The sequence below is a fragment of the Tupaia chinensis genome, unplaced genomic scaffold (genome assembly GCF_000334495.1).
Source record: "Tupaia chinensis unplaced genomic scaffold, TupChi_1.0 Scaffold142716_1, whole genome shotgun sequence".
Taxonomy (NCBI): domain Eukaryota; kingdom Metazoa; phylum Chordata; class Mammalia; order Scandentia; family Tupaiidae; genus Tupaia; species Tupaia belangeri.
Genome location: NW_006202562.1, coordinates 354,224 through 379,985, shown reverse-complemented (window position 1 = coordinate 379,985; position 25,762 = coordinate 354,224). Strand labels below are relative to the sequence as shown.

The following is a 25,762-nucleotide window of genomic DNA, read 5'->3' as shown; positions in this document are numbered from 1 at the left end:
CGCGCCCTGGCCGGTGCTGCCTCCGCCCTGGCCCTTCCTGACCGGTCGGGGCGTGCGTGTGGACGTGGCACTCACCTCAGGCACCAGCCGTGTGCTCCTCTGGGCCCCATGCCAGGCCCGAGGTCTGCAAGCAGGTGAACAGCCGCTCCCTGACAGGCCTGGGTCAGGCCTCCCTGAGACCCAGGGCAGGCAGCACGGGGCTCCAGGCCGGGCTTCTGTGTTTAGTTGCATTTTACTTTCAATTCAGTTATCACCATAAGACTTGCTTTTATTGAAGACTTGAAGTATACTTACAAAAACTATTAGTTTGTCAGAAAGTCACGACGTTTTGTCCATGTAGGTTGCTCTTGCCTTCTCACACCCTCACAGTGTCTGTTAAATCTGTACGCACACCGTAAATTGTTGAAGAACACTTAATTATGCAAACAGACGTGAATCAGAGATCCCCACTAGCAAATGTGAACATTTGCAAAGCTTATAAGAAGATGGTAAATGCTTAAGGCAAAGCTAGGTTTCTGAATCTTTTTTTGAGAGATTTTTGCTATAGAGTGTGTGTGCTCACCAGAGAGACAGGAAGTGAGAAATCACCCCCAGAGGGGTGGCCACATCGCACATCCTCCTCCTCCTCATTCTCCCCGGGGCTGCTGCACTGCTCAGGCTCCTCCTCATTCTCCCCGGGGTGGCCGCACCGCGCAGCCTCCTCCTCATTCTCCCCGGGGTGGCCGCACCACCCAGCCTCCTCCTCATTCTCCCCGGGGTGGCCGCGCCCCCCCCCCCCCCCCCTCCCCCCCAGGGTGGCCGCACTGCTCAGCCTCCTCCTCATTCTCCCCGGGGTGGCCACACCACCCAGCCTCCTCCTCGTTCTCCCCGGGGTGGCCGCACCACCCAGCCTCCTCCTCATTCTCCCCGTCCTTTCCTTTACCTCTGACTGTGCGCCTGTGTATATGTGTATATATCAATGGATGTTTATTTCAGGAAAGTTTTCTTAAAATATGAGGGGACTTTAAAAAGTTTGTGGGAGATTAGAATGATCATAACAAGTTTATTTTGGTGAGAAAAATTGTTAAATTCCTGCATTTTTTGTTTGTTTGTTTGTTTGTTTTTAATTTGCCAATGGGCGCATAGAGCCAGAGAGAAAGAGTGAGAAGAAGAAGGCACCCATGTGGTCGTGGTGCAATCCCCTCTCCATCTCTCCCTCTTCCAGATGTTGGGCATGCACAGACACCTGGCGTGTCTGCAGGTCCAGGACTCCGAGCGCTCAGTCCCCGTGTAGGATCCCACTGCCTGAACCACCAGGGCACTGGCTGGCCCATGCATTGGTTTTTACAATATGCATTTCCACAAACTTTCTGAAGACCTGTCGTATATGTCAAACATCTCTTTCTCTTTGGCGCTGTTACGGTTTTCTTCTGCACTCTACCCACGTCGCTGTGGTGACTTCTCACGGAACATTTTTTGGCTCTTCCTCGTTCCTGCTATGTGTTTGCTTTCTCCTCTCTCTCTGTTCGCTGCCGCAGTCTCCCCTCCTGGCTGCTGTTTTCTGTGCCCTGCCTAGCAGGACTCTCCTGGCCCTCCTTTCCCAGGTCTTGGTTTCAACTTGTGGCCTTCGTTCCCTGTTGACGCCATCCCAGGCTCCTGGGTCGTGTCTGATTGCCCTGTTGGTGCATGGGCAGAGGCATGAGTTGCTTGACCAGGACTCCTGGGGACGGCTCCTGGTGCCCCAGCTCCCCTGCTCCCATTGCCAGGCCACCGCAGTGTTTTCTCAGCACCCGGCCCTGTGCCCGTGTCTCTGTTTTACAAGCCTTGCTTGGTTCTGGCTCCTCCAGTCCCCCCTCCCCTGCTCCACTCAACATTCAGATCCCCATTCCGAGGGGCCCCTCGTGCCGGTGCCGGTGCCTGCCGAAGCCTGCCCTCCCAGCTCCCCGGGGCTCTGCCTGCGCCCCAGGATTCTGGAGATCCTGCTCTCTGCCCTCCCATGACCTGGCGTTTCTCCTCTTTCCCACCACGGGGGAAGAGGGCGCTTGTGTGTTCGTTTTTCCCCCATTGCCCATGTTCTTCTGTCTGACTGAGTTCCAGAAATAGGAAGAGTCAGGACGAGGAGCTGCTGTGTTCCTACTGGGCCCTGAAGCTGAGCATTAAAAATAAGCCAACTCTTTCCTGCCCTGCAGGCTCCTGTCACGGCACAGACCGGCCTCAGGTTGTGTACACCCTCTTTGTGTAGAGACCCCCCAGATCTGGATGTGGATGGCCTCCGAAGACAGTTTCTCTGCTGGGCCACAGGGAGCTGGCCAGCACGGCTTGGTCCTCTGTCCACATCATGCAGTGGGACCTGGAGGGGCCTTCCTGCCCGTGCCACTGTGTGGCAGGGCTCCCCAGATACCCCTGGAGGGCTGAGGTGCCATGGCCATATCCAGGGCAGCTCTCTCCTTCTCTTCTGTTCCCCATGAATGCTGCATTTAAAGCCACAAGTGGACAATAGAGGAGAATGGAGGAGAAGCGATTGTGGTGTGGCCACTTCCCTGGTGGGCGATTTCTTGCTTTCTGTCTTTCTGCCTCTGTCTTTCTGTCTCTGTCTTTCTCTTTGGCGAGTGCACACACTCTATAGCAAAAACATTTCTTAACAAAAGCCCTGAGTGCTTGCAGCAGACAAAGGCCTTGAACAGCAGACACAGACAGGCCCCTGTGCTGGGCTTCTCTGGAAGCATAGACGCAGCTTTCCCCTGAGCTGTCCTCACCACCAGGAGCCAAGTGCAGACCTGGCTACCTCGTCCCTGCTTTAAGTGCCAAGTTCCTGGTGGGAGTGGGCGGAACAGTGGCCATGTGTCGTCAGCCTTCTCTATCATGCTGTCACCCTTATCTCTCGGGCTAGAGCACCCCCGGCCCAGCCTGCCTATCCAACCTCAGGGTTGATCTCTGATGCTCCCGGATCCTAAGGCATCGGGCGTGGGTGTACCTGGCCCAGTTTCCTCATTTGAATTTCTTGTCCTACAGGAATAAAGAAGGATCCGGGCAAGGCCTTCGTGCCTAGGACTGTCATGATTGGGGGCAAGGTGAGGCCACACCTCACTCCCTTTTCTAGAATTTGGCCCAGAATGCATGAACACCCCTCTCCCCATTGGTGGGGCCCTTGTACTCTTCATGGTGCCACTGTGTTCCCTTGGAGCCAGCTGCCCAGTGGGCCAGGCACCAGGGCAGCCTGGTCCCAGCATGCCCACAGTATGCTAGAGACTGCCTGGTGTGCTCACAGGGTGAGGGCCTTGCACAGGGGGGACTCAGGGACAGCCTGTCTGCTCTGCTCATGGGAGTTCCCAGGGGCTAGCTGCGCCTTCCACCCCGGGACGTGGCAGCTGTAGGATTTCAGGATGTCCACGTGGCACCAGCCACACTTGTGAGCCTCCCACCAAGCTCAACGTGGCTCCGTTCTGTTGTATCCACTCTGCCGTCGTTTTGGGGCAGCCATGTCATCGTTCTGGGCCACCATCTTACCGGGCTCTGGGTGCCTTCACCTCTTCCCTGGCAGCCTGGTCTCTAGAAGGCAGTGGGAAGGCTAGGGGGGCTGGGGCTTCTCAGTGAGGGCTTCCCTCCGATCAGCGACCCAGAGGGAGTCCGCAGATTGTGCTCTGACTGGGGACATGGCCAGGCCCCCTCTTCGAGGCTGGGCACTGGGGCCTGGCCCGGGCCTGCCCAGTGACTCCAGCACACACAGAACTGGCAGAGGGCTGTAGACGTGCCTCACTCTCTGCATGCTCCCCCAGGACTCGCTCTGTGTTTAATTTATTTTGTTTTTCAAGGAGCGACAGAGCATGGGGGGGAGAAGAAGCAGGCGGGAGGTGTTTTTGACAGGGTCTTCCTGCGCCCCAGCCTTCCGTTCAGCTAGGACAGAGGCATGCACCGCTGCCCGGCCAAAGCTGGGTGGGAACTGAACTTGGGCCCCCTTGCAGCCCCAGCACTGTGCAGCGGCGCCACCACAGCCGGGCCCTTACCGCTATTGGTCAAGCAAATTTTGGATTATGCTCTCCTGTCAGTACTTCCGTGTGTAAAGTCCAGGAGACTGGAACACTTAGAAAAGCTTTTCGATGTTACAATGAAACATTTTAAACCCAGCAATGAGCAGGAGCTGAAGAACATCCATATACCTATTCTCAGGCTTTCCTGGGACTATTTAAAAGCAAATTTCAGTCATTGTGACTTCCTCCCAGTAGCCACCCATCTTCCTAAAATGTTTTCCTCAAAACTACAATAGATGTAGTTACCACCTGGGGCCAGCAGGTGGCATAGTGTTTGGGTTGATTGACTCCCACGTGGTTGACCACAGTTTGAGTCCTGGGCCCAGCAGCTTGAAAATCACACCAAGAGGGGACTGGAGGAGAAGGGATTGTGGTGTGGCCAATTTCTTATTTTACCTTTCTCTCGCTCTCCAGTGAGCATATACACCCTATGGCAAAAACATTTTTTTTTAAAAATCAGCACATAATAATAATATCACCCATCACACCTAAACAGTTGACAAGAATTCCTTGTTGTCATTAAATAGCCACTCAGGGTCCATATGTTTTCTTAGGAAAGTTAACAAATACTTGTAACAGTTTGCAAGTCCCCATGGTGAGATTGTGTGGATTGCTCGTTTTTGTTTTATTTTATTTTTTTAATGAGATTGGTCTTACATATATTTTTTAAATCCTGTGTGCACTCATCAGAGAGAGAGATAGCGAGAGAAAGCAAGTGCCCCCCTGGTTGGGCATGGTCACACCACAGTCCCTTCTCTGTCTCTGTCCTTTTGGGGTTCAGAGCATGCACATACATGCCTGGCTTGTTTTTCAAGTCAATGGGGCTAAGATTTGAACTGCCTCATCAACTGTGGGGTATGGTTCCCTTAACCACTAGGCTATCGAGCTGGCCTGAAACATTTCTTAATTCTCTTAATCTATGTGTTTTTTCCCTGTCTCCCTCTCTTTTCTTTCTTTCTTTCTTTTTTGACAATTTTGTTACTGTAGAAATTGCCTGTTTCTCTTCACTAGATCGGCTCTTTCTTTCTTTCTTTCTTTCTTTCTTTCTTTTTTTTTTTGGAGAGGTTTTCACTATAGGGTGCGTGCGCTCGCCAGACAGAGAGAGCCATAGAGACAGAAAGTGAGAAATCACCCCCCAGGGGGGATGGCCACGCCACAATCCCTTCTCCTCTATTCTCCTCTCGGGATCTTGGGCATGCACGTACACGCACCCGGAGTGAGTTTTAAGCCACTGGGTCTGGGACGTGAACCACGGTCGACTACATGGGAGTCCAGCGACATAGCTATTACGCTAACTGCTGGTTCCCACTAGACTGGCTTTTTCTGAATAACCCTTCTAGTATATTCTACCATGTTCCTCAATTCTGCATAGTTCCCGCAAACTGGTCATTCTGGACATCCTTGTTTCTCTTACCTTATAATTTATGAAAAACTGACTGTTAAATAGAATAAAAAAGTCAAACTGAAGGTTGACAGATTTCTGGGCCATCTTGAGGAGTGCTTGCTAGACGACACCGTCGCATGGCGAGGGCGCCCGCCACGTGTCATCCACTGAGCATCCCAGCGCCAGGTTCCACAGCTCTTGCTCACCTCTCCCAGACCCCAGTGACCAGCAGCACTGCTAGACCCTCGTCAGACCCAGTATGGAGTCACCTCCTCTTCCTTCCAGGCAGCGCCCGGGTACCACATGGCCAAGATGATCATCAAGCTGGTCACGTCCATCGGCAATGTCGTCAATCATGACCCCGTCGTGGGTGACAGGCTCAAAGTGATCTTCCTGGAGAACTACCGGGTGTCCCTGGCTGAGAAAGGTAGCCCTGGGTGCCTGTGGTAGACAGAAAGCCCACTTCCCCTGGGGACGGTGAGGGTGGGTGGTGCTGGTCCCAGGTCACTCGGTTTCCGTCAGACACCCAGCTCAGCCAGAGGGGCCATGGAGGCCTGCCTGGAGAGGCTTTGGGAGCTCTCTGCATGGAGGTGCCTACGGCATGCCAGGAGCATCTGCACCTCTGGGTAGAGTCGCGCGAGCCTCGAACACCCCTGCGCTCGGTCTCGGGCCCCCCTTTGTCTCCTATGCTTCACTCGAGTTCTCTGCTCCTGGTCCCTCCTTTACGTTTCCTTTTCAAAATTTTACTCAACTTTCATTTATTATGATGATCATTATTATCACGTTCCAGTTTGATCAGAGAGAGAGGGAAAGTAAGAAAGCAAGCCATTAGGTCCAGGACTTGAAACGCGGTCGGCCATGTGGGAGTCCAGTGCCTTTAACTACCATGCTGCCTGCCAGCGCCTCCCCCCCTTGACTTTTTCACTTTTTCGTACTTTGCTTATCTCTTCAGGAGGGCACCCCCAATAGGGTGTCGTGCCATGTTCTACCTGTCTCAGCCAGCCCGTATCGCAGCACGCGCATGTGTGCCCGTGTGTTCTGGAGGCCCTGGGACATGGCCAGTAGTATTCCCCTGCACCACTGCCTGCCCTCCTGGCCCCTCCTGGCAGGATATGCACCTGGCTGCGGCTTCTCTCCCTCCTCCTCCTGTTGCTCCCACACCCCTCTCCAGGACACTCATGCTCCTCACGTTTTCTGGCGTGTTCTTATTCCCCTGTGGCAGCCACCTCACTGTTCTTCCTGAGGCTTTGGGGCCTGGGATGGGAAGTTTAACTGAGCATCTTGGAGCTCACTCCAGGAGGCCCCCGAGGTGTGTGCGCCCCGGGCATTGGAGCACACCTGTTGACCTGAGGGTGTTTGCCCAACAAGGTGGTGGAAAACCTGAGCCTGGGGTCCTTGCATTCCCTTCCTGCCACTGAGTCCTGCTCCCTGTGGGGTGTGGCCGGCCAGATGCTGCTTCCCTGGCTCTGTGACAGTGATGGTGTGCTGGCAGACCCGCTCTGCGGCCTGGCTGACCCATCCCGCCTGGCCACGGTGCCTGTCATCGCGCCTACCTGCTGGGCAGCACCGGGTACTGGGACCCACGAGGCAGACCACAACCTGAGAGTCAGGTCAGCCACTGCTCCCTGAGCCGACCGCAGCGGCCGGCAGCTACCTTTATTCCGGGCCTCCCCTTCCAGGCAGCGGACACTACCACATGCTCCTCTGGCCGGGTTGGGTGTCTGATGAAAACCAAAGAGACCTGGGGCTTGTCTTTAGAACTGTCCTTGGGGCACTGGGGTCGGGGCCCCTTACCTGCTGTGGCTGGAGATGCCAGTGTCTTTGTCATGGTGCCTGGCTTGACCTTCCTGTCAGGAGGCCCCTCCTCACCTCCTTTCCCTGAGGAGGACCAGGCTGTGGTGTGTTGAGTTGAGGGTGGCCGGCTGCCCCAGCAGCCCGTGGAGGACCCTGAGCAGTGCCCCGGGCCCAGGGTGTCCCCAGTCAGGTGGCCAGTGCCCAGGGACAGGTCCCCTGCCTGCCACGTCACGTCACATGTGCAGAGTGCTCGCACTTTGGAGAAGCCATCTGGCCACAGCATGTGGCTGGTTGCCCCAGCCTTCCCTGCTCTCCGGGCCTCTGAGTCCGCATTCCTCATGGCATCCAGGAGCCTCCTAGGCTGGTCTCAGGAGACGTCTATCTGGTATGAGGGGGAACGGCATCGCCAACATGGCAAGGCGGGGCCACACTAGACTGGGCGTGGCCTGGCCCTGGAAAGTTCCAGATAAACACCTGGGGGGGCTGCTCCTAGGAGTGTACATCTCTGTGGGACTGGCAGGGGCAGCACCTGGTCTGTGACGTCCACCCTGTGGGGTGGCCTGCTGTCCTGCAGCGAGCCCAGCCTCGAGGTGGTCCCTGTCCCAGGGAGGCATGCGTGTGTCTACTACGTGATAAATGAGAAAGGCACACGGCTGACCACCTCCTGCACACCCCGCGCAGTCATCCCGGCTGCCGACCTGTCACAGCAGATCTCCACTGCGGGCACCGAGGCCTCGGGCACAGGCAACATGAAGTTCATGCTCAACGGGGCACTCACCATTGGCACCATGGACGGCGCCAACGTGGAGATGGCTGAGGAAGCCGGGGCTGAGAACCTCTTCATCTTCGGCCTGCGGGTGGAGGATGTCGAGGCCCTGGACCGGAAAGGGTGAGCCATCCCTGCTGTTGACACATGGTGCTTCCCGGAGGGGCCCGGTAGGGCACTGGGCAGGTGCCGCGCTGGCGGGCAGGAGCTCTCAGGGCCAGGCCACTGTGTACTGGGGTGTGTGCCACCGGGGGCCATGTGCTCACTGGGCCATAGGTCACCTTGTGAGTCCCCATGAGGCCCACATGGGCGGGAACTCACTGCCCTGTGCGTGTCTCTCCAGCTGTGTCTGCAGGGTCCAGAGTGAGGGCTCCCTGAGCACAGCCTTATCCTTGCGGGCCACCGCTGGGAGGCTTCTGCCCCTGGAGGGACCGCAGTGGCCCCTCGGACATGGGGCCTGGGGCAGGGCCGGCCCCTCTGATGCTGGGAGTACCTGGTCTGCCTGGGGATTTGGAGCAGCCCTCTTTGGGTTCCCCGGCCCTGGTTGTAAAGGGCCTTCCTATTTCTGAGCAGTTGCAGACACAGAGCAGGGCAGAGCGCAGAGCTGTCCAGCACCCTCGGCCCGGCCTCTGCGTTTCCACGGCGTGCTGTGACTCACATCCTTGCTCTGCTCCCGTTTTACCAGTCTTCCCGTTAACATTCATTCCGTCCCCTACACAGGACTCCTGCTGTGTCTGGTCCTCAGGTCTCCCCAGCCTCCCTCTTTCCACAACCTTGACCTTCACAAGGAATCCCAGCACTGGCCTTGTTCTGAGTGACGATTAAAGGGAAAGGACAGTCTCGCCTGCTTTTCTCAAAGTTCTCAGGGAGCTGGCAAGGCCTTAGCAGACGGGCGAAACCCCAGATGTCACCTAAAAAGTCAGCACTGTGTCCTCGTCGACCAGAGAGCCCACGTGCCCCAGGGTCCTGGGACACACATCCGCCCACACCCCTCCTGCTGGCTGGGCCTGCGCTGTCTCGTCCTCTGTGACTTAGGCCTGTTTTTTCCTTTTCATGGTCTTGGTGCTCCCATCCTCTGCCATCCCCCATCCCCACCCCCCATCCCCAAGGCAGCTTCTGTGTTTTTAAAAGCTGTGCCCAAGGTCTTGTGGTGTGGCAGCTCTAGGGCGCCCTCTCCTGGGAGGTCCATGTGAGCTGTGAACTTGGCGGTACTACGTCGTCTGTAGCTGCATCTCTTTGTGAGTGGTGGGATGAATTTTAGCTTCTGGCACATCCCCCCTCTAGCCAGCCAGCTCTCGAGGACCTGGTGGCATGTGACGCTAGCAGCTGCCACCCTGAGCAGGGATGTGCCTGGCGCCAGCATGCCCCACCACACGTACCCGCTGATCACACCGTCTCCCCCAGGTACAATGCCAGGGAGTACTACGAGCGCCTGCCCGAGCTGAGGCAGGCCGTGGACCAGATCAGTAGCGGCTTCTTCTCCCCCAAGGACCCGGACTGCTTCAGAGATGTCGTCAACATGCTGATGTACCATGACAGGTGGGCGGCCCAGCCCCTGCTGGCTGGACAGGCAGGCCGTTGCCCCTCAGGGCTCAGAAACTCCAGAGTTTGGACAGTGCAACCTGAGCTCAGTGGCACCTACTCCCCCACCCCAGAACTTCCTGGTATGGCCTCAGATGTCAGTCGGGAGAATCACAGCTAAAACCAGGGATGGTAGTTTGCACCAGCCTTGGGGATCCCTTGGGGTCCCTGGGTGGTAGGTGGAGGCTGCAGGGTGGGTGTGAGGAGCAGACAGTGTTTCCAGCCAAGTCTGAGGGTCCAGTGGAGGGAGAGCGGGCAGGGTACCAGGAAGCCTGGGGAGGCCAGTGGGAAGGGCTATGGGCTATGGGCTGTAGCAGGTGTTAGCCTGCGGTGACACCCAGTAGTGCAAATGGAATTAACTCGTGATGTAAAATTATAACGCACTTAGTATTTTATTACTGAGCAGTGCATACAAGGCTACACTTTTTAAATTTTGTCAGAGGGCACATGCACCTGCCAGAGCAAGAGGAAAATGGGGGGAGAAAGCACCCCCAATGGGCATGGTCACACCATGATCCCTTCTCTCTATTTCTCCCTTCTGTCAGATTCTGGGGCACTCACATCTGGCATGTTTTACAAGCCACCAGTGCTGGGATTTGAACCGCAGTCAGCTGTGTGAGATCCAGCTCCCTTAACTACCAGGCTACCAGGCAGCCCATGGCTATAATTTCTCTCAGTTACAAAATGGCGGCTGTGCCGCCGTTGGTCTCATGGCAGTTCTTTCTACTGCTGGTAAAAGTTGTCCTTGGCAGCTGCCAGGCTCCAGCCTTGCATCTATGTCCTTTGGGTTGGCTCTGTCAGTTGCCCTTTGATACTGTGTCCCCGCCAGCTCTGTCAGACCAGGTCATGACCACATACAGATCTGGCCTGGAGCTGGCCCTGCGGACCGCTCTGATGTAGCAAGGGCTTTTTAAAATGCAAATTTTGAGTTGTGCTTCTATGTTCAGAAATTCTGCATTTTTATCCAGAATATCAGAAACCACAAAGAATCTTTTCCTTTGCCATCACTTCCCAGTTAGACATGGGAACAGGCAGCTGACAGGGGTCACATTCATCTTCAAGTGCCCCTTGTCGCTGGAGGTGGACTGGACACAACTCTGCCTGCAGGGGACGCCTCTTGGCGTGCATGGCCCTGCCTTCCCTGCACGTGGAAGATGCACCATAAACGTATTTCTTTAAAGTAATCTTAGGTTGATACAGGTTTTTTCCACAACAGCGTCCCTGGGAGATCGTGCTGCTCAGAGAAGCCCATGGCCAGATGGGCCTGCCATAGCCCAGCTCCAGCGAGCGGAAGGGCTCTGGAGCCCCAGTCCAGCTGTCCACAGGGCGGGCAGGCTCAGGCAGTGACCCTTAACCTCTGTCGTGGGACCCTTTCTTGGGAAAACACAGCAGGTTGCTCTGGGCAGGGCCCTGTGCTCAGGCACGTGCTGCCTGGCCCAGCCTCCTGTCTCCTGTTCCAGGTTCAAGGTGTTTGCAGACTACGATGCCTACATTCAGTGCCAGGCCCAGGTGGACCAGCTGTACCGGGTAAGGCTTGTGGGTCCCAGCACCTGCCGAGGGCAGCTGGGCACATCTGAGTGCACTTTCTGGGTTAGATGGTTTATTTCCCAAACTGTTCAAGCAGGTTCATGGCTGAGCCTGGGACAAAAGATGTGTTTCTTTTTTTTCTGGAGAGATTTTTGCTATAGGGCATGTGCACTCGCTAGAAAGAGAGACAGAGAAAGAAAAAGTGAGAAATCACCCCCTGGGGATGGCCGCACAGTAACCCCCTCTCTTTGATTCACGTGCCCAACATGAGTTTCAAGCCATCAGGTCTGGGACTTGTGGGAGTCCAACACCCCAACCACTTGGCAACCTGCTGGCCCCCTTTCTTTCTTTTTTCAGTGGTGATTTCCAGCTTGTGTGTAATCATATGTGTTTGTGTGGCATGTGTTTTTAAAGTATGTGTAAAGTATGTCATGTAGTAATGACATCAAGGCCATCACATGTGGATCTTAACCCTGAATGCCACATAGGTCGTACACGTTAGATTTATCATCAGCTGGCCCTGCCCATCTTTGGGGATGTTGCCCCTCACTTCCTCCTCTGGGGAAAGAGCTCTTGATGACTAAAGGCAGGAACACGGGGCCTGGACACTGAGGTGCTGGACAGGGCTCCTGGAGGAGTATTCTCTTCCCTCCATCTGGGCTGGCCTCAAGGGGAGTGTGGCCTTGCAGACAGGTTCCTCTCTGCTGGCTACTATCTGGGGGGAGCTGCCCTCGCAGCTGGAGGAAGCCATGACAGGCTATTTGCCTGCGACGTGGATCCGCTTCTAGTAAACACTTGTCTGGTGCTGGTTCTTCACTATGTGGATCTGGTCCTAGCAGCTCGAGGGCCAGGACCTCCCCTGAGGTTTCTTGGCCCTGTATCTAGTCATGGGGAAGCTCTTCTGGTTGGTGGGGCCCCCTTTCCAATGAGGGATTGGCTGTCCTTGCCTTCTGTCCCCCCAGGCCACCACACGGCTTAGGGCTCAGGGGTCAGAGCTCAGTGGGAAGTGGTCCTGAGGCTCTGGAACTCAGACTGACTCAGGAGTCTTCAGCCCTGCGGTACCAAAGGGTAACCAGCACCTCCTTTCCCCGCAGAACCCCAAGGAGTGGACCAAGAAGGTCATCAGGAACATCGCTTGCTCGGGCAAGTTCTCTAGTGACCGGACCATCACAGAGTATGCCCGGGAAATCTGGGGCGTGGAGCCCTCCGACCTGCAGATCCCGCCCCCCAACGTCCCCAGGGACTAGGCAGCCCCGGAAATAGATGGGCTTTTGTTTCTTGCTGACTTTGCACCTCATGCCAGTTTCCAAGCACTGTGTCAGCAGCTGGTGGTCCCTGCTTTTCTCAGTGCTGTTTCCAGGAGGGGCCCTGGGTGACTCGGAGGGAGGGAGGGAGGGAGGGGGACAAGGAAGTAGGTGCCCGCAGTGTGACATCTCGGGTTCCTGCAGAGGAAGGTGAGGTTTGCAGCAGAGGCGGTGGGCAGAAGCGGCCGCCAGCCAGGCTCCTAGAATCCCTGTACACATCTCACTGTGAGCTTACGATTTTTAGTTTGGAGCCTCATTCTGAGGAGAGCAGGTGGCCAGTAAACTGGGCATGGGTGTGTTCCACAGAGCCAGGCCAAGCCACTGTGGCCCATCCTCCTGGCCCAGCTCTGCCTTCTGGCCATGCCGAGAGGGGTCAGACCACCTAGCACTGTCCTCAACAGCTGCCCGTCCTCGGTTCTCTGTCCTTGGATCCAGAGGCCCTGCCCTTGCAACCATCCTGGGCACCTGTGTCAAGTGTCACAGAGGCCTTGGCTAGGACCAGGCAGGGCAATGCACAGTTGGCTTGGTTTTGCTTTTTCCAAAGAAAACAGTTCACAAGGAAATGAAACCAGGCAAAGCTGTTTCTTGTCTTAGCATCTAAAAATGGTACTTGGTCAGTTTTGTGTCTAGGGGACCGTGCTGTGGATGGTTTTGCCTGGCTAGAGGCAGGCCAATGCCGTCCTGGCCCGATTACCAGGCCGCCATCCCTGCAGCAGGTCGGGCCATGCCCCGTGACCCTATCCATTCCTGGAGTACGTGTCCTGCTCACACGGCCGGGCCCCATCCTCATCCGTGTCCACCAGTGCAGCTTTCTGGGCTGGAGAACAGACCACGTGGCCCAGAGGAGCCCAGATTCTGCCCAGCTCGGCTGGCAGGTCTGGGTCAAGAAGCAGGGAAAGCTTCCTAGCAGCACCTTCCCCGAGACTGACCTCCAGGGCAGACCTGCCTACCACTGCCCAAAGGAGAGGCCAGGGAGCCGGCCGCCACCTTTCACCACAGGACTGTTGGAGAAGTTGGGCAGGACCCCTTTCAGAGGCTTCTGCCGCCTTGCATGCTGGATCTGGCCACACGGGGAGACCCTTCCCTCACTCTCAGGCCTGCAGTGCCTATGGTGAACAGTTTCCCAGAGATACTGGGGTCTTCTTTGGGTCAGGGCAAGTTCTGGTCATGCCCAACCTCTGCCGCCTCGTGCAGTGGCCCCTGCCTGAAGCCACACTCCCCGAGGCCGGCCATTTGTGACCACCACTCTCCCGTCTGCTGTTACTGCCTCGTGTGAGAAACTGATTAAACCTTTATGCCCACATTGGACGGTGTTGCGTCTGCTTCACTCACTGCACATGGGATTGTAAGGCTCCTGTGGGGAGCTGAGGGCTCTGCTCTCTGCGCAGGGCCCAGGGCTGTACCCATGCAGGGGTACGTCCTGGGTACAAGCCTCATTTCCTCCCTCTAACTGGGGCCTGGGCTAAATTATGGCTCTCACTTTGGGACCAAGGACAGAAAGTTCTCATCCCCACTGTGGGACTTGGAGCTCTGCGTGCCTGTGAACACAGCTAGCTGTTCAGAAAAAAATCACCACTTCCAGTCATGTGGTCAACACCATGACCTGGGGGTGAGAAGATCGTATTCACATTTCTGATGCACGTTGTATCAGTCCCCTTTTTGCACCTGCTGCTTCTGCCACCCACTTCTGGCCTTGGGATCGGAACATTCTCCCCTAAAACATAGATGGAGGGACCGGAACAGTACCCAGAAGACATAAGAATTGGGGCGCTGGGACACCACAGCCTCTTGGCCTCGGCATCTTGCAGATGACACAAAGGCTGACACTGCCGGGTTCTCATGTGCTCACAGACCCACCAGGCACCTGGGGGCTCCAAGATGGAACCCGGGAGTCCCTGCTCTCTGGGGTCTGCGGGGCTCCATCGTGCAGCTCCTGGACTTGGGCATCTGCAGGATTTGCGGCAGTCCTTGCCCTAGGTCCTTAAAGCCTGGTGCAGCAGCAATAGCTTCCTTTTATTTGAAGAGACTAGTCCTGGGGTGAGCAGGTGGTGTGAGTCACACATGGCCAACTGTGTGGTTCGAATCCTGGATCCAGCAGCTCAAAAACATGCTGGGTGCATGTGTACATGTGCCCAAAAATCCTGAGAAGAGAGTGGAAGAAAAGGGATTGCAATGGGGCCATCTCCCTTCCCCCTAGTCATTTCTCACTTTCCACCTCTCTGTCCCCAGGAGTGCATACTCTCTAAAGCAAATTTCACAAATGGACATTGGGAGCAGCAGGTAGCCTGGTGGTGAAAGACCTGGAGTCCCACACAGGTGACCTAAGATTTGAGTCCCTAACCTGGTGGCTTGCTTTCTCACTTTCTGTCTCTGGTGAGCATGTGTGTCCAATAGCAAATTAATTAAAATAATACTTAAAAAAAAAAAAAAAAAGATGGGTCCTGGCCAGAGCTGCTGTTACTGCCTAATTGCTTAGGTCCTAAGCCAAGACTGGTCATTGGGATCTGATTGGCTGGCCAACGGTGCAGAGAACTTGCCAGCTTAGTGCTCCCTTCTGGCCTCCTGTCTTCAGCCTGCTTGTCAGATGCAGAAACCACTGTCGGCTTGTCTTTTTTATTTTATTTATATGCTGCTTCATTCCCCCAGCAAAAGATCTGAGGTAGCTCAACTAGATGAAAGAGAAGGTAAAGACCAGCCCAGGTTGAGCAGGTCAGTCTGCGGCAGCCAGGGAACCCCTCGGTCTCCTCCCACCTCCTGTCCATCAGGAGCACTGGAGGGGGCCAGCAGAATAGCGTGCTAGCCCTGCCTTGAGACTGTGCTGGTTTGGCCTGCAGGTGGCCGCCAGGCAGGCACAGTATGTCTGGGGGCCAGAGGCCACTGCTGCAGACCAGTTATCCAGCCAGAGGCTGTGGAGCTGAGACGGAGCTGGGACGGTGCAACCCATCCCTACAGTTAGGCAGAGACAGCAACACCGGCTGTGGTATCTTCTGGGCAGGAGTGACATATCCAAATTCACACTAGGAGTCAGAGTAGACCCTGGCCAGAAGGAAGATGTAACCTCTGCAGGAGAGGCTCTTGGTGTCGGAACCCTGGTGTAGGGGCTATTTCCCTGCGGCCTGGGTCCTGCCAGCCCTCGGCTGCTGTACTGACCTTCGGGAGACAGGCATGCTGGTGAACAGGTCCGCTGGTGGACTTCTGAGCTCCTGGGGCTGGGAAAGCCTGCAGTCTGAGGTCCCAGTAAAGACCAGGCCTCTGCAGAGCCAGTGCCCATGGCCCCGCACGCTCTGACCTGGAAGGTGCACCCTGTATTTACAGGGCAGAGACGACCAGGCACCTGCAGGGTGCTCCCAACACCGCATTTTCCAGACACACCCTCCTTGTCCCCCTTGGTCCCTAGCTCAGACTGTTCTCCACCATCTGGGGGAACTATTCCTGGGGGTGTGAGTGGCCAGCTGCTCTGAGAAGGGCTGGCTTGACAGAAAGCTCAGCAGCACATCGTTTGGTTCAAGAGACGCCCAATTAGTACGGAGACGATGTCAGTGGGTCAGAACCAGAGTCCCAGCCCCTCGCAACCAAATCCTTCCAGGGACAGTGTGTGTAACCTCAACGCCCTGCAGGCTTCAGCACTGCAAGTTTACTGTAAGGTCCTCTCTCTGACCTGGGAACCACGCCCCCATGAAGACATGCCCTTCACCCAGCTCCTCGCAGCTGGGACCACACCGTCTGGAAGAGGGGAATTAGTGACTTTCTGAGCCTTCCCTCTGCCATCTATGCCTGGCTCCAGAGCAGGAAAAGCTGGGGCTCCACAGAAGCAGGGCTGTGGGCGGGCCCGGGGTCCCTGAGAGGCAGGACTGTGAGCAGGGCTTGGGTTCCCAGGTGGAGGCAAGGGGTGGGGCACACTGCAGGGTAATAGATGTCACTGACTTTTTTTTTAGTTTTTGTTTTTGGCTATAGGGTGCTTTCCCTCACTGGAGAAACAGACAGAAAGTGAAAAATCACACCCCCAGAGAGGGTGGCCATCACAGTTCCTCCATTCTCCTCTTGGGACTTTGGACACGCACGCACATGTGCTCGGTGTGTGTTTTAAGCACTGGGTCCAGGACTTGAACTACGGTTGACTACGTGGAAGTCCAGTGGCATAACCATTATGCTGTCTGCCGGTCCCGTCACTGACCTTTCTAACTTTGCAGAGAAAATGACGAATAGACCACCACCATGATTTTATTCTTAAATAAATGCTCAGTCTAAGGCCAGGTTAGGCGGACAGGTGGGCGGAATGGGAGGAAGTGCAGACCCCAGGCACCTCCCTGCTGTGGGTGAGCAGCCCGTCCACGGGGCCAGGGACAGCCAAAGGAGGTAAGCAGGTATGCGGGCGGGAGTGGAGGCCAGACTGCCGGAGTCCATTCTGTGTATGCCGGGGACAGGAAGAACTCATCTCCTCACATTCTCCACTGGAGTTGCCAGAACGCTCAGAGGGGCCCTCCAGGCCCAACTCAGGAAGTGTGAGGCCGGCCGCGTGACGCGGGCTGTGATCACAAGCTCCCCAGCACGAACTCAGGCTGAGCAGTAGCATGGGGTCCAAGGGCCATGTGGCCGCCACCTCTCCCACAGACCCGGGCTCTAGGTCACAGGCTCCTTGTCTGCAGGGCCTTCTCCACCTGCGGCAGCTCAGTCCTCTCTGCAGGTGAGAGCGGGGCTCCTGAGCATCTGAGTGCTGACACCCGGCTCCAGGGCGCTGGGCGGCAGACTGGAGGGTGAGGGAGAGGGCAGAGGTCTCCATGCTTCCTTCACGGCAGCCTCAGTGTTGGCGCTCAGCTTCTGGCTTCCCCAGGAAGTCCCTAGACCAGAGAAAGACAACCATGAGCCAAATCTTTTTTCAGGTTTTTGCTACAGGGTGCGTGCGTTCGCTGGAGAGAAATGGAGACAGAGGGAAGGTGAAAAATCATGCCTTTGGGGGATGGCCATATTGCAATCCCTTCTCTTCCATTTCTCTCAGGATTTGTGGGTGCACACACGTCTGGCATGATTTTCAAGTTGCTGGGTCCAGGGCTTGAACCTTGGTCAGCCACGTGGGAGTCCACTATCTTGACTGCCATGCTCCCTGCTGGCCCCAAGCCAAATCATTTGAGCTCAGATCAGAGGTTCTGTGTCCTGCAATCCTCAAATGCCCAGCTGGGACAGCAGAAGCCACACTGAGAGGAAGTGGCATAGAACCCCCGTGACAACCACGTGCGTGCACAGAAGACAGTGAGCAACATGGGCACTCACAGCGTTGGTACCAAGCCGCGTCTGACGTGCAGGAACAGACACGGCTGGGGCTATGGTTCTTTATTCTCACCTGTGGCTCTACACTCTGGCCTCTGTTTCCTGTAATATGTGCCTTTTATAATAGAAACATCACAGCCCCAGGACCAGCAGATGGCATAATAGTTATGTGCTGGACTCCCACGTAGCCAACTGAGGTTCTTGGACCTAATGGCTTAAAACTCACGCCAGGGCACGTGTGCATGCATGCCAAGATCCTGAGAGGAGGATGGAGAAGGGATTGCGGCATGGCCATTCCCCCGGGGTGTGATTTCTTGTTTTCTGTTTCTCTCTCTCTGGTGAGTGCACACGCCCTATCGCAAAATCTCTCTCTCTCAAAAAAAGAACTCCAATCCTACGGCAAACCCACACTCTTTAGCTCACTGCCCGCAGGAGTGGTGGCCTCTCCGGGATATCCAGCTTGGCCTCTGAACTCTCAATGACAGCTCTATAGAGCTGAGGGTGAGTTACACAGGGGGTTCCCCTCACTGAGTGAGGGTGCAAGAGCCAGTTTCAGTCACCCCCAGGAAGAACTGGCCCACTTTTCAGAGCCCGTCACACAGACGACGGCCACCACCCTAAGCAGCCATAGCACCCTCCGCCCCTGACCACACAGTGCACTCCCCTGCCCCACGTGCAGTCAGAGGTGGGTGGGGCCTGCATGCTTTGATTGGTAGGTGAGGCTGGGGCCAGTGGGGGGTGGGTGCCCCTGGATTTGGGCTATGCCTGGAGGCCTGGCTAAGAGCCCATGGCTCTCCGGGCTGTAGCCTATGTTCCACCCAAGATTCTGGCCAGGGTGGGACAGCTAGGAGCACGGACTCCCTCTAACAGGCAGCTAGGGACAGATGGGGGCTCAGGGATCTGGCCTGAGCCCAGGGTGCCTGTCTGCAGGGTGTGCAGGGGTAACACTCTGAAAGGTGTGTGCAAGGGAGGCTGACCGGGAGTGGTGAGCATGCCCGTGTCCAAGTGCTCCTGTGCACGCTCGCCATCCGTGCTGCTTGTGCACCCCTCGTGCACCAGTGCAGGCCTGCACGACTGTGCAGTGGGGAGGGGACACCAACTCCCTCCAGCCCTCAGCTCGCTGTGGCTCCGGGCCCCACAGAGCCCCCAAACACTTGGGCAGCTGCTGCCTGCCTAGGCGTGGGTCAGTGCTGCGCCAGGAGGCCTCACCTCAGTATCCGCGGGAGCTCGGGGCTCTTATAGATGTACTTGTGCCTGTAGCCGAGGTCTGAGTGAAAGGGGACGAACTGCACTTTGAAGTCTCGGAAGCTTCGAGATGGTGCAGCGATGTTGTAGAGCTGGGGAGGGGGAGACAGGAGTCAGAGCCCCGAGGGCAGCCTGGTGGAACCCTGAGCCCCGAGGCTGCCCTGCCTGGCGGCCTCCTCCTCAGGAAAGACCAGTCAGTGGCTGCAGTCTCCAAGAGCAGCCCATGCTCCACACAGCCCTGCCCTGCAGCCTGTCACGGCTAGGGGGCCACAGCTGGCCAGCGGGCAGGTGCTGAACTCTGGGCTGGTGCCTCTGCATGTCCTCCGTTCAGGACCCCCTTTCTGCCCTGCGGCTTCTCAGGCTGCTTTTCCTCAGGAGCGTGGCTGAGGGGGCGACCCAGCCCTAGTGCCTACGGCAGCCCTGGTGCAGGATGGCACAGTCATGGGGTGGAGACACCAGGGTGAAGGGCACACATGGGGGCCAAGGCCAGTGGACAAGCTGGCTGCCATGCACGCGTCTCAGTCCTCTGCCCACACCGCAGGGAGGTGTGGGTCTGAGCGCTGTGTTGCGGGGCATCTCTGTGCACCTGCCACCCCCACAGAAACACACACGAAGTCTGTTTATGGAGCATAGCTGTGCGTGGGGCCTATCTGAGAAGGAAGTGGTCCCAGCCCGGGCTTACCCGCCCACAAGGGCCATCATGTACCGCCCGGCCTTAGCTGTCCCTTGTCACTGCTCTCTCTTACCCCCAACTCTTACTGTGCATCTGCCCCCTGCTTCCAGGCAGCAAAGGCAAATTCACCAAAAGCCAATGCTGAGGCCCCACAGACAACACCACAGTCTCCCAGTCCAACCCCGAGGCAAGCAAGCAGGCAAGAAGTTTCTCTATCGGTTCTGCTGATGGAGACCCCTGCTTCGGGGTAAGGTGTTTCTCCCCTTCAGTGAGTAACTGTTGAGCCTCCTGGTTGAGCCCCAGTTGGCCTGGGCTCTAATGATGCCCACCTGGAGCAGGACCCCGTCTGGGGCCCAGGAGGTACCTGCTCATTTTCACAGGTCCTCTGTGGGCAGCATGGTACTCCAGCTCCTGTGCCAACCCTGCTGCCAGACCTCCCATGCCACCCCCCAAGCAGCTTAGGGGTGACGCAGGGAGGATATGGTGGTCTCCTGAGCCTGACAGGGCCACGCCCACCCCCAGACGCAGCATCCAGCGCCTTCTCCTCTCCTGCCCATGCACTATGTCTGCAGGACACCCTGTGGTACCACGGGCAGGGCCCCAGGGCACCCACCTTTCTGCCGAGCTGGAAGGGCACGACGGGGTCATCCTCAGCGTGCAGGATGAGCAGGGGACAGGAGATATGCTTCACACTGTGGGGGGAGAGGGGACTAGGCCACGACCAGGGCGGGGCAGGGTCACCTGCACCCCTTGCCCAAGGGGCAATCTGGGTTTAGGGGCTGTTTCACTGTGGGCTGAAAAGTCAAATTTCGCTGCACGTCTTTTTACTAGAGAACAGAAAGTAACTTTCTTGGTTACAGCTAGGTGATAGATATCAATCATATCTAGACTTTAAACAAGATTTTAAATCTAGATTTTAATAAACAGACTTTAATTTTAAAGAAGTAATCCAGTAAGGGGGCCAGATGGTGGCTCAGCAGAACTCCATAGCTCTGTGAGGTCGACCCGCATCAGGAGGTTTTGCGTTGACGTTTGCAGACTTCCCTGAGTATGCGGGCATGTGCGTCCCAGCACCCGAGCTGGTGGGAGCGGGGGCTGGACTGGCACTGGAGCCCTACTGGGATGCTGACTCTGTCACTCTGCCTCTATGTCTCATGGAAAAAATGAATAAATAAACTTTAAAATCTAGAGATCAATTCATTCACCAAAATATAGCCTCTGCATATTATTCTGGAGATCAAAAAATGATTATTGTGTGAAAAGGCACATTGTTTAAAAGCTACAAAATAGTAATTATAAACTGAATGACTGAGGTGGGTCAAGAAACTTACTGCAAACAAATGGGTCAAAAAGCAAGGTCCTTGGGAACCAGCAGTTAGCGTAATGGCTATGTCGCTGGACTCCCACGCAGTCGACCGCGGACTGTGGTGTGGTCATTCCTTCGGGGGTGCTTTCTCACTTTCCCTCTCTCTGTGTTTCTGTCTCTCTCCGGAGCGCACGCCCACTACAAGTAAACTCACTAAAAAAAAAAAAAAAAAAAAAAGCAAGGTCCTTGAGGGAACCAGCAGTTAGCGTAATGGCTATGTTGCTGGACTCCCATGTAGTAGACCGCGGTTCGCGTCCCAGACGCAGTGGCTTAAAACTCACGCTGGGCGCGTGTGTGTGCGTGCCCAAGATCCCAAGAGGAGAACAGAGAAGGGACTGCAGCGTGGCCATCCCCCCTGGGGTGGGGGTGATTTCTCACTTTCTATCTCTCTGTCTCTATCTGGTAAGCGCATGCGCCTTATAGCGAAAACCTCTCCAAAAAAATTTTAAAAAGCAAGGTCGTCTAATTTATCTTTGGTGTAAGTCACATCTAAGGTCACTCCAGCCCTGAATGTTTTACAAGTAAATTGAAATTGTCATTAAGTCAGATATCCCTTCAGCAAGCCACGTAACAGGAGAGACTGCCGAGACGGGACTGGGCCTGGGTTCTCCTGGCCAGCCCCTCACTGAGGTGGCAGCCCTACATGAGTCCCCATCCTGGTCCCCAGAAGGGCATGAGGGCAGCACCGGTTTGAGCAGGCCTTGGGCTGGGGAAGCCCATCTCCCAATAGAGGCTCAGCTTTTGCTTCCTGTTTCTGAGTCCTTGACTTGTGGCTTCCAGAGAAAGCAGCAAGTAGCTGGAACAGCCCACAGCCCACCTGAGCTCAGGAAAGCCCCTCTTGCCTACGAAGCCAGAAGCCAGAACCCCTAATTTGGGGGCTGGGGTCCCATGAGGGTGTTCTCCTGTGGCCACCCACACTCCACACAGCTCAGCTGGGAGGGTCCTGGCCAAAGACAGTTTCCAGGACACAGTCCTTCCTTTTGTTTTTAAAGAAGAAATCAATTTGTTCAAATAATACTTTTTTTATTAAATACTTATTTTATTTAACTTTATTTACGTATTTATTTACTTACTTATTAATTTGACCAGAGAGGGAGAAAGCGAGGGAGTAAGAGAGAGAAAGTGAGAAAGCAAGTCATCAGGTCCAGGATTCAAACCATGGTCTGCTATGTGGGAGTCCAGTGCCCTTACCCACCACACCACCTGCCAAATAATACTTCTTTAAGTTCCAAAACAATACGGGTTGAGTATCCCTCATCTGAAATACTGGGACTAGAAGTGTTTTAGATTTAGATTTCTTTTTTTAAAATTTTAGAATGTTTGAATATACATAATGAAAGATCCTGGGTTGAAACCCCAATTCTAAACACAAAATTCATTTATGTTTCATAGGTAACTTACACACAGAACCTGGAGGTAACTTTTATTTTTACTTATTTATTTTTAATTTGACCACAGAGACGCGGAGAGAGACAGAGAGAGAAAGTGAGAAAGCAAGCCACCATGTCTGGGACTCGAACCACGGTCGGCCATGTGGGGGGGTCCAGTGACATAATCACTACGCCATCTGCTGGTCCCTAGAAATATTTTTAATAATAAATTTTGTAATATCTTTCCTAGCCAAACATAAATTAAATGGCTGCAGTAAAGTCATTTTTTGAACAGTATTATTGCTTTAATAACTCTTCAGTTCTGGTTTTAACAGACTATTTTCAAATAAAACTACTTCCTGGACAGAAATATACACGTTTAATTCTGTAGCCTTTTCCAAGTCTTTGTTTATTTCTGGTGCAGTTTCTGCTTTACTTTTCCTTTTTAAAGACCTGTATACCAGGGGCTGGGAGGTGGCGTGGGGGTTAAAGACTCCCACATGGCCAACCACGGTTCAAGTCCTAGACTCGGTGGCGTACTCTCTCTTTCTCTCTCTCTGTCTGACCAAACTGGAAAATAATAGTAATAATAAATAAAGTTAAATAAAATAATTATTAAAAAAAAAATCTGTGTGCCAGAGAACGACAAACGAGTTTTCTGAATTCGACCCCATTCGGCTAACGGCTGAGGCTCACCCTGAGTGTTTCTCCGTTGACTAAGTTGAACACTCGGTTTCTGCCCCTGTACTTACTTTTCGTCATTTGCGAACTTAATTCCACTGCTTGTGATGGGATCGAGGAAGAACCAGTCGAATCCCGGGAAGTATCGGTATATCTGAAGACAGAGCAATGATATATTCACGCGGACGGCAAAGGCAGGGGTTCAGAGAGAGTAAGTGTGGGGTTAATTGGGTGTTCCTCACAGCTACCCACCGCTAAGGCAGTGGGGGTGATGTGCAGCCCAGGGCTTACCAGCGCTGTGTTTGGGCTTCTGTCTCAGCCTTGCTGCTGGAGACAAAACGCTTACCTGCCGGGCCCCAGAGGGCGGCTGTGGCAGAGGCCACTGTGATAACAGGACTCTCACACCTCAGTGCCCAGTAGAATGCAGGCTGCCCTCGGGCCCCAGGGCCACCACCCCCAGAACATGGGGGTCTGTGGCCAGTTTCCTCATACCATTTTGGAGAAAGACAATGATAAAAAAAGGAAGAAAAATAAAGGGCTCTTCTCATCTGTAACAGAGCAGCACGAGACCAAGGCAGGTGGCCTGATATGGGGTCCCAGCGCACGGCCCAGTCAGGAGCTCTGCAGTGGGCAGGAGCAGTCCAAGCTGGCAAGGCCAAGAGTGAGGCAGGGCCCCCCCCGGAATCCCCACGGGACTTACCGGGCCTCACCCCGAGACATGACTGAAAGGCAGACAGTCCTGGGAGCCTGATTCCCAAGCACCCTCCATGTACACTGAGAGGGGTGGGCACCCATGGGCTCCACTCCCGAGGAGGCAGCCAGGACACACCGTGAGCCTGGGCTGAGCCCTACAGCAGCTACGCCATGGGGACAGCCGTGCCACACAGGCAAGGCCTCCCAGGTCCAGCCCCCCTCTAATACCCAGTGTGAGCCTGACCTTACCCCTGGCTGCAAAGCGGCAGACGTCCTGGCAGCGGTATAGGCAGCCAGGGCCGGCGACTAGGTGGTCTCTAACAAAATCCACATTCGCTAACATATGTAAATAACATTTGTAATTAGTATGTTCATTTTAGAATTACTTATAGTTATTTTGTAGTGATGATTTTAATAATGAAAGTGGATTAATTTTTAATAAAATCTGTACTTGCCACTGAAAACGGATGGCTCTTAGCTTCTTCACGGATATTAGTGAATGGAGATTCCAAAATAAGAGCATCTGGAGGCGTCTCTAGACAAATTTAAGAAAACAGGGGCACTCTGAGAGGCTCAGGAGCCCGAGGTCCTGAGCACAGATAGGACAGTGGCCTGGCACCCGCTCTGCGGCCCAGCGCTGGTTGTGGTGCCTCCACCCAGAGGCCCACCTTTACAGCCTCACGCCGTAGTCAGCCAAGTGCAGGAGGTGCCCACCAGGGGGACAGAGGTGGCGTCCGAGATCCACAAAGGGCAGGCTTCGGCAAGCCCCTGCCTGCGGTGCCCAGGGTCCCTGCCTGCGGTGCCCAGATCCTGCTGCCTGGTGAGGCCAGCAGCTGCTTGTCTGGGAGCACCCAGCGGGCTGAAGCACAAGCGTGTGCTCCACACTAACTGCCCCGACGCGGCCCGCGTGGCCCTTACCTCGTTCGCAGAGGCGCCGCACCAGGTTTGTCGCCACCCTGGGAAGAGAGGAAACACAGCTCAGCTCAGCTCAGTTACGACAGAAGCTGTTTTAAAGGAGACTGCTCTGGTTCTGGGAAATGCACGGGAAAGCCCTGGAGTCTATGAAGTTATTGGCGGGGTTTGGGGGCAGGAAATGGCGAGAATAGAGGCCCACAAAGACCCGCTGGACCTACTACCCTGCCATCAACTGCCCACTCTGGCCTGTCCCCGAGGTGCGTCTGGCCACCTCACCCGGAACAGCCTGCTGTGGGCAGCCCAGTGCCCTACCATCAGCTCATACCCCAGTCATTGTGGTACTGCTGATAAATAGGAGGACAGTGGCACCAGGGCCGCCCGGCAGCTGGGGGAGGCTGGGACTGCCTGTGCTTTCCTGTGGGCAGCATGTCTGACACCCAGCAGGCCCAGGAGGCCCCTCGCTATCCCAGGACAACTCCGGGAGGGTCCCGTGTCGACAGCCACAGGGCATGACTGGCATACATCCCTCCCGGGCATGCCGCTCCTCTCCCGAGTTGGCAAGACACCACCCAGGTGAGGAGCTGGAGTCGAGAATGGATCAAGAGCTTAGCCACTGTGCCCAAAGGGAGGGCAGTGGAGACAGGGTGTGCTGAGGCCGTGGGGCTCCTCCTGGAGACATCATGGGCCTTCCATCAGCAGGATGGCTCCGGCTGCCCACGGATGGAACATCAGAACGCTCCCCGTCTCGGCAACTGCGGGAAGCAAGCCACCCACTGCTCCTCCCAAGCTCCCTGGTGAGCAGGGCCCAGGCTAAATGGTCACAGGCTTACAAAAGTCCCACCGTGCATGCTTGGCCTTGGTGCACAGTCCCTACTCCAGGTCGGGCAGCCAGGCCCAGGCACACAGAGACACCAGCACCTCCTCAGGGCAGAGCTCCTTGCCCAGACACTGCCCCCATGGCCCTGTGGTCTCCTGTGGGCATCACATCCCCTGTCCCTCTCCACCACAGGGACAGGACAAGGCTGGTAGAAACTAACAGTGCCACGGGGCCCAAAGGTGCCCAGGCCACACGCAGCTCTGGGCAGCTCTGGCTAAAGGTCACCCCTGCTGGAACCCTTACCCAGTGCCCAGAGAATGGCCCCAAATGTACAGTGGGTTGTCACCGCTCCTTGCTTTGATCCACTCAAATAC

General features: G+C 55.5%; 2 protein-coding genes across 2 annotated transcripts in view; one reads left to right on the top strand and one right to left on the bottom strand.

The window, feature by feature from the left end:
- PYGB (glycogen phosphorylase B) overlaps positions 1-13,671 on the top strand; it is a 66,154-nt gene extending 52,483 nt beyond the window's left edge. Inside the window, exons 15-20 of the mRNA XM_027766354.1 lie at positions 2,988-3,050; positions 5,677-5,818; positions 7,867-8,074; positions 9,356-9,490; positions 10,993-11,059; positions 12,154-13,671. Coding sequence (XP_027622155.1) covers positions 2,988-3,050; positions 5,677-5,818; positions 7,867-8,074; positions 9,356-9,490; positions 10,993-11,059; positions 12,154-12,306 — 768 coding nt within the window. The 3' untranslated portion in view covers positions 12,307-13,671. The remainder of the gene's footprint in view (positions 1-2,987; positions 3,051-5,676; positions 5,819-7,866; positions 8,075-9,355; positions 9,491-10,992; positions 11,060-12,153) is intronic.
- Positions 13,672-16,568: 2,897 nt separating this feature from the next.
- Positions 16,569-25,762, bottom strand: part of ABHD12 (abhydrolase domain containing 12, lysophospholipase) — a gene marked incomplete at its 5' end in the record, with an annotated part of 98,870 nt that continues 89,676 nt past the window's right edge. Inside the window, 7 exon segments of the mRNA XM_006163653.2 lie at positions 16,569-17,201; positions 18,838-18,965; positions 20,160-20,238; positions 23,035-23,117; positions 24,112-24,191; positions 24,575-24,612; positions 25,692-25,762. The exon segment at positions 25,692-25,762 is cut by the window's right edge and continues 18 nt beyond it. Of these exon segments, the coding sequence (XP_006163715.2) occupies positions 17,162-17,201; positions 18,838-18,965; positions 20,160-20,238; positions 23,035-23,117; positions 24,112-24,191; positions 24,575-24,612; positions 25,692-25,762 (519 nt within the window).